Raw genomic sequence first — 16149 nt, 5'->3', positions numbered from 1 at the left:
GCGTCCTAGTCTCCCCTGTTAATGGAAACAACTTCCCTACGTCCATCCTATCTAAGCCGTTCATTATCTTGTAAGTTTCTATCAGATCTCCCCTCAACCTCCTAAACTCCAATGAATATAATCCCACGATCCTCAGACGTTCATCGTATGTCAGGCCTACCATTCCTGGGATCATCCGTGTGAATCTCCGCTGGACCCGCTCCAGTGCCAGTATGTCCTTCCTGAGGTGTGGGGCCCAAAATTGCTCACAGTACTCCAAATGGGGCCTAACCAGTGCTTTATAAAGCCTCAGAAGTACATCCCTGCTTTTGCATTCCAAGCCTCTTGAGATAAATGACAACATTACATTTGCTTTCTTAATTACGGACTCAACCTGCAAGTTTACCTTTAGAGAATCCTGGACTAGGACTCCCAAGTCCCTTTGCACTTTAGCATTATGAATTTTGTCACCGTTTAGAAAATAGTCCATGCCTCTATTCTTTTTTCCAAAGTGTACGACCTCGCACTTGCCCACGTTGAATTTCATCAGCCACTTCTTGGACCACTCTCCTAAACTGTCTAAATCTTTCTGCAGCCTCCCCACCTCCTCAATACTACCTGCCCCTCCACCTATCTTTGTATCATCGGCAAACTTGGCCAGAATGCTCCCAGTCCCGTCATCTAGATCGTTAATATATAAAGAGAACAGCTGTGGCCCCAACACTGAACCCTGCGGGACACCACTTGTCACCGGTTGCCATTCTGAGAAAGAACCTTTTATCCCAACTCTCTGCCTTCTGTCTGACAGCCAATCGTCAATCCATGTTAGTACCTTGCCTCGAATACCATGGGCCCTTATTTTACTCAGCAGTCTCCCGTGAGGATAGAATCATACAGCGTAGAAGAGGCCCTTCAGCCCATTGAGTCTGCACCAACTCATTAGAAACACCTGAACTCCCAACTAATCCCATCTGCCAGCACTTGGCCCATTGCCCTGAATGTTATGATGTGCCAAGTGTTCATCCAGATACTTTTTAAAGGATGTGAGGCACCCCGCCTCCACCACCCTCCCAGGCAGCACATTCCAGACCGTCACCACCCTCTGGGTAAAAAAGTTTTTCCTCACATCCCCCTAAACCTCCTGCCCCTCACTTTGAACCTGTGTCCCCTCATGACTGACCCTTCAACTAAGGGGAACAGCTGCTCCTTATCCACTCTGTCTATGTCCCTCATAATTGTGTACACATCAATCACCTTGCCCCCCTCAGTCTTCTCTGCTCCAGGAAAACAACCCATGCCTACGCAACTTTCTTCATAACTTAACTGTTCCATCCCAGGCAGCATCCTGGTGAATCTCCTCTGCACCCCCTCCAGTGCAATCACATCCTTCCTATAATGTGGTGACCAGAACTGCACACAGTGCTCCAGCTGTGGCCTCACCAAAGTTCTATATAACTCCAACATGACTTCCCTGCTTTTGTAACCTATGCCCTGACTGATGAAGGCAAGTATCCTATATGCCTTTTTCGTCACCCTGCTAACACGCCCTTCCACCTTCAGAGATCTGTGCATATAAGGTCCCTTTGTTCCACAGAACTTCCTAGTGTCCTACTATTCATTGAATACTTCCTTGTCAAATTACTCCTTCCAAAGTGAATCACCTCACACTTTTCAGGGTTAAATTCCATCTGCCACTTATCTGCCCATTTGACCATTCCGTCTATATCTTCTTGCAGCCCAAGACACTCTGCCTCACTGTTAACCACCCAGCCAATCTTTGTGTCATCCACAAATTTACTAATCCTACCCCCCACATAGTCATCTGTGTCATTTATATAAATGAAGAATAATAGGGAGCCCAACACAGATCCCTGTGGTACGCGACTGGACACTGGCTTCCAGTCACTAAAGCAGCCTTCCCTCATCACCCTCTGTCTCCTACAACTGAGCCAATTTTGAATCCACTTTATCAAAGTACCCTGTATCCCATGTGCATTTACCTTCTTTACAAATCTCCCATGAGGGACCTTGTCAAAGGCTTTGCTGAAATCCATATAAACTACATCCACTGCACTACCCTCATCTACACACCTGGTCACCTCCTCAAAAAATTCAATCAAATTTGTTAGGCATGACCTCCCTCTGACGAGGCCATGCTGACTATCTCTGATCAAGCTTTGCCTCTCCAAGCGGAGATGGATGCTCTCCTTCAGAAGTTTCTCTAATAGTTTCCCTACCACTGACGTGAGACTCACAGGTCTGTTGTTCCCTGGGTTATCTCTGGAACCCATCTCAAATAGCGGAACCACATTAGCTGTTCTCCAGTCGTCTGGCACCTCCCCCGTGGCCAGACAGGAATTGAAAATTTGGGTCAGAGCCCCTGCCATCTCCTCCCTTGCCTCCCACAGCAGCCTGGGACACAATACATCTGGACCCGGAGACTAATCCACTTTTAAGGCTGGCAACACCTCTTTGCCCTTCCCTATGTCAATTTGATCAAGAACTCACAGTCTCTCTTCCTGAATTCCATACCATCATCCTCATTCTCTTGGGTGAAGAAGGATGTGAAGTATTCAGGGATGTATGGAGGGAAGATAGAAACTAGAAACATTCCCAAAGACTTTTAAAGCATCAGTTGAGAGGAATGATGCCCCAGTACCTACATATCGCCCACCATGTCCCCCCTCCCGTGCCTCCAGGCAGGTAGCTGTAGAATAGCACGTACAGGAATTTGGCGACTTTGATTCACAACAATGGCTTCTCTCTCATTAGAAGTGGCACAGTTTAAACTAGTTAATGTTGATTATAAAGATTACTCTGGACATTACCTTGTTTCTAAGTGATAATCCATGACATCCCACGCATCCCAGTACAACGGAATGTCGTCAAAGAGCACAAACTGGTTCCCATGGCAGCCCTCGGGAATAGTTTCCCTGAAAATACAACAAATACAACGTTCTTAGCGACTCCGGACCCGAGTGATGAGCACAGCAAGTTCACGGTCCTGGAACTAGATCATGCCAGGGAGATGTGTAGAAACAGATATTGTGCTAAAGCTGCCTTTAACGTTTTGCCTCTTTAAACACAAAAACCATGAACAAGGACTGAATAGATGCTGAAAATGTGAATCTCGGCGATGAGGGAAGGGCAACATTTCATAAATACCACTCTCAGCTCCATTGTCCTTACAAGTCACTGCCCTGTGCATTGCCGTGCCACTCTCCCCATTCGTTATTCCCCCCCAAAAACCTTCCGCCAAACTCTTTGCCACTCTGGGAACAACTTGCTGCACAGGCAGTCTCTTTTGCCCCTCCGTCGACCCCTGTAAAGTGCCTGGGGATGGCGATGCAGCATGGAGCTAAACTGCTGATCCGAGTGCTGGGAATTAAAAATAAATACAGGCTTTCAAGCAATTTAGGTCGCAGAGTAAATGAGCATCTCTGGCTCCGGTCCAAGAAAGAAAGCCGTCAAGGGCTGTGAAGTATCACAGCTTCACAGCTCCGGGGACCCGAGTTCGATTCCCGGCTCGGGTCACTTGTCTGTGTGGAGTTTGCACATTCTCCTCGTGTCTGCGTGGGTTTCCTCCGGGTGCTCCGGTTTCCTCCCACAGTCCAAAGATGTGCGGATTAGGTTGATTGGCTATGCTAAAAATTGCCCTTAGTGTCCTGAGATGTGTAGGTTAGAGGGATTAGTGGGAAATATGTAGGGATATGAGGGTAGGGCCTGGGTGGGATTGTGGTTGGTGCAGACTCGATGGGCTGAATGGCCTCTTTCTGTACTGTAGGGTTTCTATGATTCTTCTAAGTGGTTACAACCTATTATCTTTGCACTGGTCTATGTATTAAAGATGTGGAGATGCCGGCGTTGGACTGGGCTAAACACAGTAAGAGTTTTAACAACACCAGGTTAAAGTCCAACAGGTTTATTTGGTAGCAAATGCCATTAGCTTTCGGAGCGCTGCTCCTTCGTCAGATGGAGTCTTCTGAAACTCCATCTGACAAAGGAGCAGGGCTCCGAAAGCTAATGGTATTTGCTACCAAATAAACCTGTTGGACTTTAACCTGGTGTTGTTAAAACTCTTACTATGTATTAAATGCAGGGAAGTGAGTTGTAAAAGGGGGCTTCTGGGGGTGATCAGAATGGTTCAAAAGCAGAACCTGTCTCTGGTGTAAGCATCAGTCTTTCTCTGCGTTACCCAGATGTCCCAGGGCTGGATATAGAACAGAATGGCAGACTATTTAAGATCTCTATAAAATTCACAAGCTTTATTTTTACTGTATTTAATTCGGCGCATTTAGTTAAGATCACTGCCCATTGGATTGGGTGATTTAGTAAATATTTTTGCAATCTAGTATTTATTACCTACGTTTTAATAAAGTAATACAGTATGAATGGAACTCCAGCTGTTTTCAAATCTAATGTCCATCGACTGCAAGATCGCTTTAGAATAATGAACATCACTAATTACAGTTTGACAGATAAATAACTACCGTCCATCAAACATTTGAGTTTTCTGAAGCTCAATAGGATGCTCCTGATGTAAGATTTTGATTCCAGAGTGAATTTCAGATACTTTTGACATAGTTAGGTTAGGATTTTAGAAGGTTTATTTATTAGTCACGAGTAAGGCTTACATTAACACTACAATGAAGTTACTGTGAAAATCCCCTAGACCGGCGCCTGTTCGGGTACACTGAGGGAGAATTTAGCGTGGTCAATGCTCCTAACCAGCACGTCTTTCGGACTGTGGGAGGAAAACGGAGCACCCGGAGGAAACCCACGCAGACATGGGGAGAACGTGCAGACTCCACACAGACAATGACCCAAGCCGGGAATCGAACCCGGGTCCCCTGGCGCAGTGAGGCAGCAGTGCTAACCCACCGTGCTACCGCCCATACAGCAAGTGCCCGTAAACACTCTGAATTATAGTAATCCCAGTCACATTTCTGTATGTCACAGTAACTGAGAAAACATGTCACTACATTAAAATTAATCAGAAGAGCTTTGATTTGCTGATTCATGTTCCTGAGGGAGTCCCAGTTGAAGTTGAGGAAGGATGTCTTGGAGTTACTGCTTCAGTTGATTTAGATTGTGTAGATGTGTAGATGGGGATTTTACACGTTTATTCTGTGGTCACGAAATGCTTCATTTTGACACGGAGTTCCAATCTTTATAGATCATAGAATCTTTACAGTGCAGAAGATGGCTATTCGACCCATCGAGTCTGCACCGACCCTCCGACAGAGCATCTCTCCCAAACCCACCCCTTCCCTATCCCATCTACCCCGCAAATGTATCTGGGACAGCAGATACATGGGAACGCCACCATCTGCAAGTTCCCCTCCAAGCCACTCACCATCCTGACTTGGAAATATACCACCGTTCCTTTGCAGTTGCTGGGGTCAAAATCCTGGAATTCCCTCCCTAACAGCATTGTGGGTCAACCCACAGCATGTGGACTGCAGCGATTCAAGAAGGCAGCTCACCACCACCTTCTCAAGGGCAACTAAGGATAGGCAATAAATGCTGGCCTAGCCAGCGACAACCATGTCCCACAGATGAATAAAAAAAGACACCTAACCTACACATCCTGGAGCACTAAGGGGCAATTTAGCATGGCCAATGCACCTAACCCGTGCATCCTTGGATATTAAGGGGCAATTTAGCATGGCCAATCCACCTAACTCGTGCATCCTTGGATATTAAGGGGCAATTTAGCATGGCCAATCCACCTAACCTACACATCCTGGAGCACTAAGGGGCAATTTAGCATGGCCAATTCACCTAACCCGTGCATCCTTGGATACTAAGGGGCAATTTAGCATGGCCAATCCACCTAACCCACACATCTTTGGATACTAAGAGGCACCTTAGCATGGCCAATCCACCTAACCTGTACATCTTTGGATACTAAGGGGCAATTTAGCATGGCCAATCCACCTAACCCGCACATCTTTGGATACTAAGGGGCAATTTAGCATGGCCAATTCACCTAACCAGCATGTCTTTCGGACTGTGGGAGGAAACCGGAGCACCGGAAGAAACCCAAGCAGATACGGGGAGAACATACAAGCCGGGAATTGAACCCGGGTGCCTGGTGCTGTGAGGCAGCAGTGCTAACCACTGTGCCATCATGCCACAATCCGGTGCTTATTTTGGCACTTTCACCCCACTTTCAAGTTTGGAACTATACCCTGAGGTTAGTTTGCTTATTCATAGATGAAGGGAAATGAACACTGGCCACATTTATCAATATGCAAAATCAGAGACCAAGTGCACAGCCTCATGAAGTCTGCACGAACCATGTTCCTGACTGGTCGCAATTCATTCATAACACACAAACTCGAAAAATATTAATGTTACTCAGTCGGAAGAAAATACCTGACTGTTAAAACATTTATTTCACTACTTAATCAAGGTTTAAGATTTCAAAGATGTACCCAGATTCAGTAAACAATGGCACCCTTGAGGATTCATTTAATATTAAGATAACAATAAATCTTTGTTTACTGTAAAATTAAGCTCTTCTTCAGTGTTTGGTGATACCATATCAAAATACAGGTGTTACTAATTTGTGTTCAACATTGGCACGCACTGAGCAATTGAACGCTTCACTGATTCTCATTCCATCAGTACCATTCTGGAACCCACCTGACAGCTTCAGTAGCGTGGTCAGAGGCTGGGAATCCTGAGGTGAGTAACTCACCTCCTGACTCCCCAAAGCCTGTCCATCATCTACAAGGCGCAAACCAGGAACATGATGGAATATCACTGGATGGGTGCAGCTCCATTAACACTCAAGAAGCTTAACACCATCCAGGACAAAGCAGCCCCGCTTGGTTGGCACCACATCTGTCAGAGATCCTTGGGTACCAGCAATCTTAGGCAAACTCGATTCTTAACACAAATAGCCCTGGACACCATGCACCCAATGCAAGGTCTTTAATTACTTGTGCACAAGGAGAACTCCTCCTCCTTCCATCGAAAAGGCTGGAGTGGTTCGGCCGTTACGGAGAAACAACTCAGCAGTTTTTTAAAAAAGTTTATTTATTAGTCACAAGTAAGGCTTACATTAACACTGCAATGAAGTTACTGTGAAATTCCCCGAATCGCCACACTCCGGCGCCTGTTCGGGTCAATGCACCTAACCAGCATGTCTTTCGGACTGTGGGAGGAAACTGGAGCACCCGGAGGAAACCCATGCAGACACGGGGAGAACGTGCAAACTGCACACAGACAGTGACCCAAGCCAGGAATCGAATCTGGGTCCCTGGCGCTGTGAGGCAGCAGTGCTAACCACTGTGCCACCGTGCCGCCCATCAGGAACAAGAGATTTTTCACATAGAACATAGAAATGCTACAGCACAAACAGGCCCTCCGGCCCACAAGGTGTGCCGAACATGTCCCTACCTACTAGGCTTACCTATAACCCTCTATCTTACTAACTTCCATGAACTTATCCAAAAGTCTCTCACTACCGGCAGCCGATTCCACGCACCCACCACCCTCTGAGTGAAAAACTTATCCCTAACATCTCCTCTGTACCTACTCCCCAGCACCTTAAACCTGTGACCTCTTGTGGCAACCATTCCAGCCCTGGGTAAAAGCAAAGAACAAAGAACAATACAGCACAGGAACAGGCCCTTCGGCCCTCCAAGCCCGCACCGCTCTCTGGTCCAAACTGGACCATTCTTTTGTATCCCTCCATTCCACTCCGTTCATATGGCTATCTAGATAAGTCTTTAACGTTCCCAGTGTGCCCGCCTCCACCACCTTACCCGGCAGCGCATTCCAGGCCCCCACCACCCTCTGTGTAAAATACGTCCTTCTGATATCCGTGTTAAACCTCCCCCCCCCTCACCTTGAACCTATGACCCCTCGTGAACGTCACCACCGACCTGGGAAAAAGCTTCCCACCGTTCACCCTATCTATGCCTTTCATAATTTTATACACCTCTATTAGGTCTCCCCTCATCCTCCGTCTTTCCAGTGAGACAAACCCCAGTTTACCCAATCTCTCCTCATAACTAAGCCCCTCCATACCAGGCAACATCCTGGTAAACCTCCTCTGCACTCTCTCTGAAGCCTCCACGTCCTTCTGGTAGTGTGGCGACCAGAACTGGACGCAGTATTCCAAATGCGGCCGAACCAACGTTCTATACATCTGCAACATCAGACCCCAACTTTTATACTCTATGCCCCATCCTATAAAGGCAAGCATGCCATATGCCTTCTTCACCACCTTCTCCACCTGTGACGTCACCTTCAAGGATCTGTGGATTTGCACACCCAGGTCCCTCTGCGTATCTACCCCCTTTATGGTTCTGCCATTTATCGTATAGCTCCCCCCTACATTAGCTCTGAGAATCCACTCGCCTCTGAGAATCCACTCTATCAATACCTCTCAACATCTTATACACCTCTATCAGGTCACCTCCCATCCTTCGCCTCTCCAAGGAGAAAAGACCTAGATCTTTCAACCTATCCTCATAAGGCATGCCATCTAATCCAGGCAACATCCTTGAAAATCTCCTCTGCACCCTTTCTATGGCTTCCACATCCTTTCTGTAATGAGGCGACCAGAACTGGGCACAGTACTCCAGGTGGGGTCTGACCAGGGTCCTATACAGCTGCAGCATTATCTCCCAATTTCTAAACTCAATTCCTCTATTGATGAAGGCCAGTATTCCATACGCCTTCTTAACCACAGCCTCTACCTGCAACGCCGCTTTGAGCGTCCTATGAACCCGGACCCCAAGGTCCTTCTGATCTTCCACACTGCCAAGCGTCTTACCCTTAATATTATATTCTTTCATCCTATTCGACCTGCCAAAATGAACCACCACACACTTATCTGGGTTGAAGTCCATCTGCCACTTCTCCGCCCAGTCCTGCATCTTATCTATGTCTCGTTGCAACTGCTGACATTCCTCTACACTACCCACAACACCACCAACCTTTGTGTCATCAGCAAACTTGCCAACCCATCCTTCCACTTCCTCATCCAGGTCATTACTAAAAATCACAAAGAGCAAGGGTCCCAGAACAGATCCCTGGGGCACTCCACTGGTGACCGACCTCTATGCTGAAAAAGACCCATCTACAACCACTCTTTGCCTTCTGTGGGCAAGCCAGTTCTGAATCCACAAAGCAATGTCCCCTTGTATCCCATGCCCCTTCACTTTCTCAATAAGCCTTGCATGGAGCACCTTATCAAACGCCTTGCTGAAATCCATATAAACTACATCTACCGCTCTTCCCTCGTCTATGTGTCTAGTTACATTTTCAAAAAATTCAATTAGGCTCGTAAGGCATGATCTGCCTTGGACAAAGCCGTGCTGGCTATTTCTGATCATACTATTCCTCTCCAGATGTTCATAAATCCTGCCTCTCAGGATCTTCTCCATCAACTTACCAACCACTGAGGTTAGACTCACTGGTCTATAATTTCCCGGGCTATCTCTTCTCCCTTTCTTGAATAATGGAACCACATCCGCAATCCTCCGGAACCTCTCCCGTTTCCATTGATGACGCAAAGATCATCGCCAGAGGCTCAGCAATCTCTTCCCTCGCCTCCCACAGTAACCTGGGGTACATCCCATCCGGTCCCGGCGATTTATCCAGCCTGATGCTTTTCAAAAGCTCCAACACATCCTCTTTCCTAATGTCCACAGTTAAACTCCTTGGACTCCCCAATGACTCCTAATATTAGATTTGAGAAAATGTGTGCCATTGAAATGAATACACCACCATCATGCTGAGCAGAGCATATAAAAACTGCATTCATCGTGGACCCAAATGTATGGATTTCATTTTTGATGAGACTTTGTAGAAATGGAATTGTTATTTTTCATTGACATCCATGTTTGCCAATTAAATCCTGGCTTTTCGCCCTTTCTCACTCAATGAAAAATTGACTTCTGCTAATCCTTCATTTGCAAAACATATCCCCATATCTCGTCTTTGGTATTTGTTATGGAAAGCATCCGGTCTTGTTCACACTCTGGTGAAGGTCAAAAAGCAGAATGTTATGTGGCCTTGTCTGACTCAGACAGGCTCCCTTGAAGGTCTGCGACTGATAACATTCTCACAAGCTGTTACAGAGAAGGCATGATTGTTTTTAAAAATCTGAGCATTTTAACTCCCACACATCCACAAACATTCACTCCCTCCCGACAATCAGTGGCAGCCGTGTGTACTATCTCCAAGATGCACTGCAGGAACTCAGCAAGGTTCATTGGACAGCACCTTCCAAGCCCACGACCACTACCATCTAGAAGGACACAGTTTGAAGTCTCACAACACCAGGTTAAAGTCCAACAGGTTTGTTTGGTATCACGAGTTTTCGGAGCACTGCTCCTTCATCAGGTGAGTGGCCCGAGTTGCCCTTGACTTACCTGGTGAAGGTGCAGCGCTCCAAAACCTCGTGATACCAAATAAACCTGCTGGACTTTAACCTGGTGTTGTGAGACTTCTTCCTGTGCCCACCTCAGTCCAATGCTGGCATTTCCACATCATCTAGAAGGGCAAGGGCAGCAAACACACAGGAACATCACCATCTGGAAGTTCCCCTCCAAGCTACTCACCATCCTGACTTGGCAATCTATCGGCCATTCCTTCACTGTCGCTGGGTCAAAACTCTGGAACTCCCTCTCTAACAGCACTGTAGGTGTACCTACACCACATGGACAGCAGCAGTTCAAGAAGGCAGCTCACCGCCACCCTCTCAAGGGCAATTAGGGATAGGTAATAAATGCTGGTCTAGCCTGCGATACCCACATCCCCATGAATGAATAAAAAAAGTATTAGATCAGCAAATGCGCAATCACCATTGTGAGGGCACAAATTGGTATTACAAATGCAGCTATATAAGACCCTCGTCAGACCCCACTTGGAGTACTGTGCTCAGTTCTGGTCGCCTCATTACAGGAAGGATGTGGAAAAGATTGAAAGGGTGCAGAGGCGATTTACAAGGATGTTGCCTGGATTAAGTGGCATGCCTTATGAGGATAGGCTGAGGGAGCTCGGTCTTTTCTCCTTGGAGAGACGTAGGGTGAGAGGAGACCTAATAGAGGTATATAAGATGTTGAGAGGCATAGATTGGGTGGACTCTCAGAGGCTTTTTCCCAGGGTGGAAATGGCTGCTATGAGAGGACACAGGTTTAGGGTGCTGGGGGATAGGTACAGGGGAGATGTTAGGGGTAAGTTTTTCACACAGAGGGTGGTGGGCGAGTGGAATCGGCTGCCATCAGTGGTGGCAAACTTAATAGGGTCTTTTAAGAGACTCCTGGATGAGTACATGGGACTTAATAGGATGGAGGGTTATAGGTAGGCCTAGAAGGTAGGGATATGTTCGGCACAACTTGTGGGGCCGAAGGGCCTCTTTTGTGCTGTAGTTTTTCTATGTTTCTAAATGTTCATAGAATCCCTACACTGCAGAAGGAGGCCATTCAGTCCATTGAGTCTGCACCCACAACAATCTCACCGGTGGGCAGGAATCTCTACAGCAATAGTGCTCTGGGGGGTGAGTATTGTCTAACTCCCTTACTGGAATTTTGTGCTATATTCTGGCCATGGCGCAGGTTTTCAGGAAATTCCAGGGTAAAGGATAAAATGAGTGCAGAAGATTTTTAGATCAAAGAAGACCACTCAACCCATCAAGTTCAAGCCAGCTCTCTGCAGAGCGATCCAGTCAGTCCGCAATGGTTTCTAACCAACTCATTCCTACGCCTCAATGAAAGACAGACTCAATACTCATCACTTTCTAAGTTTCTTTCCAAAACAAGATCACGCTTCTTCCATTGCTCTCATATTGCTGTGTAGATGCGGGGTAGACCCCCCACAGAGCTGTTACTGCTCAGCACACTGCTTCAACTGAATACGAATCTGTATCCTGACTAGAATCTCACCCAGGCACAGTATCGACAGACACTTTCGAACAGCTGTATTCTATAGGAAGTTTAATGTTATCTTGATCTTAAATGAAACCCTCAAGGGTGTCATTCTTCCTGACTTGTTTCGTTGTCACCTTAAACCGCGATCAAGTTGTAAAATAAGTGTTTCAACAGTCAGGTATTTTCCTCTGACCTACATTCTCTTTGCATTAATATTTATAGAGATTGTGTATCAAGCGTGCGTTGCAAGCAGTAAGGAAACATGGTTGGTGCATCTCCCTGTGTCTGCGTGGGTTTCCTCTGGGTGCTCCGGTGAGGCTGAGCACTTGGCTTCCGATTTTATATACTGATAAATGTGATCAGCGTTCGTTTCCCTTCATCTATTAATAAGCAATATTTGAAAGTGTCGCTATGTTGGGCTGAAAGAACCAAAATAAACATGAGACTGGAAAATTCGCTTGGATTATTATACTGAACTGACCTTCATCCAGCACCTCAATAATTGCTATTAACTCACTCGGGGGGAAAAGGGAAATGCTGGAATTATAGAATCCCTGCAGTGCAGAAGGCCATTCGGCTCTTCGAGTCCGCACCGACTCTCGTAAAGAACATCTAACCCAGGCCCACCCCCTGCTCCATCCCTGTAACCCCACGCATTTGCCCATGGCCAATCCCCCCAAACCTGCACATGTCTGGACAATAAGAGACAATTTAACACGGCCAATACACCTAACCTGCACATCTTTTAAAGTTAAAGTTTATTTATTAGTCACAAGTAAGGCTTACATTAACACTGGAATGAAGTTACTGTGAAATTCCCCTAGTCACCACACTCCGGCGCCTGTTCGGGTCAATGCACCCTAACCAGCACGTCTTTCAGAATGGGGGGGAAACCGGAGCACCCGGAGGAAACCCACGCAGACACGGGGCGAATGTGCAAACTCCACCCAAGTCGGGAATCGAACCCAGGTCCCTGGCCCTGTGAGGCAGCAGCGCTAACCACTGTGCCGCCCAATGGACACTAAGGGGCCATTTAGCACGGCCAATCCACCCAACCTACACATCTTTGGGCTGTGGCAGGAAACCAGAGCACCCAGAAGAAACCCACGCAGACACAGGGCGAACGTGCAAACTCCACCCAAGTCACCCAAGCCAGGAATCGAACCCGGGTCCCTGGCGCTGTGAGGCAGCAGTGCTAACCACTGTGCCACCCCAATGCTGCAGGCTCGCCAGCATTTACAGAAATGAGCAGTTTAGTTTTATAGTCTTGGTCAGAACCGCAGTCCAGAAATATTGTTTGCACGTTGGCAAACACTCTTGTGTTTTTTCGGCATTTCCTATACTTACAGCATCTTTACAAGGACGTTTTGGTGCGTGGCACCTTGGACAGGTAGAATTAGAGGCATCCCCACCCGCATGAAAAACATCACACCTGCTGAAAGAAATTATTTCATTTCGCGTATGGAAAGGTTAAGAAATGATTCCCCTGTACCTTTTGTAAAGTAAATGAGTAACTTTTGTCAAACGGCCCAGCGAATCGAATACGACTTTGAGAATTCCGTTCTCCATAAGTACAGAGCCATCTCCCTGGAACGTGAACAAACGATGCTTCAGGGTGTAGCCACAGGGAGTAGGGAAAGGGGAGAACAGGGACATGAGGGCCAACAGCACAAAGACTAAGAGGGAGAGAGTAAGGAAGAGAAAAGGGAAAAAGGAGGACAAAAGTTTGAAAGTGCACAAGGAATCCAGAGCACGAGAAGGGAATAAGTGAAGTAAGAGATCATGAAAGGCAGGCTTGCATTTATATAGCACCTCTCATGACTCAGGAAGTCCCAGAGAACTTTACAGTCACAGAATCATAGAATTCCTACAGTGCAGAAGGAGGCCATTTGGCCCATCAAGCCTGCACTGACAGACCCTATCCCTGTAACTCCACGTATTTACCCCTGCTAATTCCCCTGTCACTTAGGGTCAATTTAGCACGGCCAATCCACCTAACCCGCACATCTTTGGACTGTGGGAGGAAACCAGAGCACCCGGAGGAAACCCACGCAGACACGGGGAGAACGTGCAGACTCCACACAGAGAGTGACCCGGGGCTGGAATGGAACCCGGGTCCCTGGCGCTGTGAGGCAGCAGTGCTAACCACCGTGCCGCCCCAATGAAGTATCATGTAAGAAACACGGAAATTAATTTGGGATGAGCAAGATCCCACAAACAGAAATACAACAGTGAACGGATAATCCTGCTTTTTAGTGGTGCAGGTTGAGGGATGCTGTCAGCAGACTGGGAGAAGCTTCTTCAAGGCAGGGCATCCACCTGAGAGAGCAGGCAAGGTCTCGGTTCAATGTTTTAGCTGTCAGCATGGATTCTCTTGAACTCTCAATCCCCTGACTCAGTAGCTGACAGATGGAAGGTACACGGAGCAACAGCATGACAGAGTGCGTGGAGGAAAGGTAGCAAGGGAGTGACAGAGAGGACACACGGATTCACTGACAGATGAAGAGACTGCATCTTACCTCTTGGCGTTATCATTACCTGAGAAGTGACAATGACTGGATGAGGTGGGACCAGGGGACTGGTCACTGTGGCAAACCCCACACTGGGAACCTTTACCAGAGCTGCAAATGACACAGAACGCACACCTTAGTAAATGCAGTACCAGGAGAGCTTACGTTTGCTCTGTTCATTGGTGTACACAAGTTGGCATGGTGCCAATCTGGCAGTGCCAATTTATGCCAGGGGCGGTGCCAGGGTGGGCCCTAGTGGGAGATTCATTTTGGGGGGGGGGGGGGGGGAATGCCAGCGATGATTGTCGGGGCGGGGGAAGGGAGGCTGAGGCAGACTGGGGAGCCCTTGACACCTTTGCGGTGGGGAGTGGGGGAGGTTAATTTTTGATCTGATCGGGGCACCCTTTAAAGATGGCACCCCGGACTCCATGGAGTCAGTCTTGCCGGCTCTATCAGGCCCTGCCCCGCCAGAATAATGGCGTGAACCAAAGCTGGAGAGCTCCACAACAGATTTCAGTCTGAGCCTGACACTTGGAAAGAGTTGTTGAGATTCCGCCCCAATGTAAAGTTTATTTATTAGTGTCACAGTAGGCTTACATTAACACTGCAATGAAGTTACTGTGAAGTTACTAGTTGCCACACTGGGTACACTGAGGGAGAATTTAGCATGGCCAATGCACCTAACCAGCACATCTTTGGACTGTGGGAGGAAACCGGAGCACCCGGAGGAAACCCACGCAGACACGGGGCGAACGTGCAAACTCCACACAGACAGTGACCCGAGGCCGGAATTGAACCTGGGTCCCTGGCGCTGTGAGGCAGCAGTGATAACCACTGTGCCACCGTGCCCCCCGTCAGCACAATGACCTTTCTTCAGGACTACAATAAATTCCACCTCTCTTTTAGAGTCGAGCTTCGTCAGAACCTAGAGGAATTGGATTCAGAAAAGCAAGTCAGTTGAGGAAGGTTATATTAAGCTGGTTAAGTTGTTATGAATGAGGAGAAAATCAGGGTCGTCAGAAACAAGAAACAGGATGTTTAATTCAGCTACATTAAGAATTGCAAAGAAAGGTTTGCTTGGTTGAGACTGAAGCTGGCACTAAGTCAACTTGGACAAGGAAATGGACTAGTCAAGTACTAGATACTGCATGGTAACTGGAACTGCCAAACCCTGGACAAACATACTGCAAGCAACTTTTTAGGATCAGATTTCTCTGGATCAGGTCCTGTTGTCGATCTAACACGCTTGCTTCCAACAGAATGATTGAAATCACTTCCTGCGTGAGTTTGCCAAGCTCCCATTTCTCACAACACTGGAAAGGCTGAGACAGGGAGAGGGCCCAAAACTGGTTTTGATAAGAATAGATTTTTTTTAAAATCCCACATCATGTAGAACAGATATCAATACTTTATTTTAGGCAACTCAGATGGGTACTAAAGTTTGCTTTAGTTGAGGAGGGGGAGGTGATGGCCTAGTGGTATTATCACTAGACTATTAATCCAGAAACTTTGCTAATGTTCTGGGGACCTGGATTCGAATCCCACCAGGGCAATGGTGGAATTTGAATTCAATAAAATATATCTGGAATTAAGAATCTACTGATGACCATGAAACCATTGTCAAGTGTCGGAAAAACCCATCTGGTTCACTAGGGAGGGAAATCTGCCGTCCTTACCCGGTCTGGCCTACATGTGACTCCAGAGCCACAGCAATGTGGTTGACTTTCAACTGCCCTCCAAGGACAACTAGGGATGGGCAATAAATG

The 16149-nt window shown here is 47.2% G+C and overlaps 1 protein-coding gene across 1 annotated transcript in view; it reads right to left on the bottom strand.

The window, feature by feature from the left end:
* Nucleotides 1-16149, bottom strand: part of man2c1 (mannosidase, alpha, class 2C, member 1) — a 125843-nt gene that overhangs the window by 28119 nt on the left and 81575 nt on the right. Inside the window, exons 17-19 of the mRNA XM_078200175.1 lie at nucleotides 14412-14494; nucleotides 13366-13460; nucleotides 2808-2912 (exon numbers count right to left, since the gene is read on the bottom strand). Coding sequence (XP_078056301.1) covers nucleotides 2808-2912; nucleotides 13366-13460; nucleotides 14412-14494 — 283 coding nt within the window. The remainder of the gene's footprint in view (nucleotides 1-2807; nucleotides 2913-13365; nucleotides 13461-14411; nucleotides 14495-16149) is intronic.

The sequence above is a fragment of the Mustelus asterias genome, chromosome 29 (genome assembly GCF_964213995.1).
Source record: "Mustelus asterias chromosome 29, sMusAst1.hap1.1, whole genome shotgun sequence".
Lineage (NCBI taxonomy): Eukaryota > Metazoa > Chordata > Chondrichthyes > Carcharhiniformes > Triakidae > Mustelus > Mustelus asterias.
The sequence above is the reverse complement of the archived record's forward strand: the minus strand, read 5'-3'. Positions and strand labels throughout refer to the sequence as shown.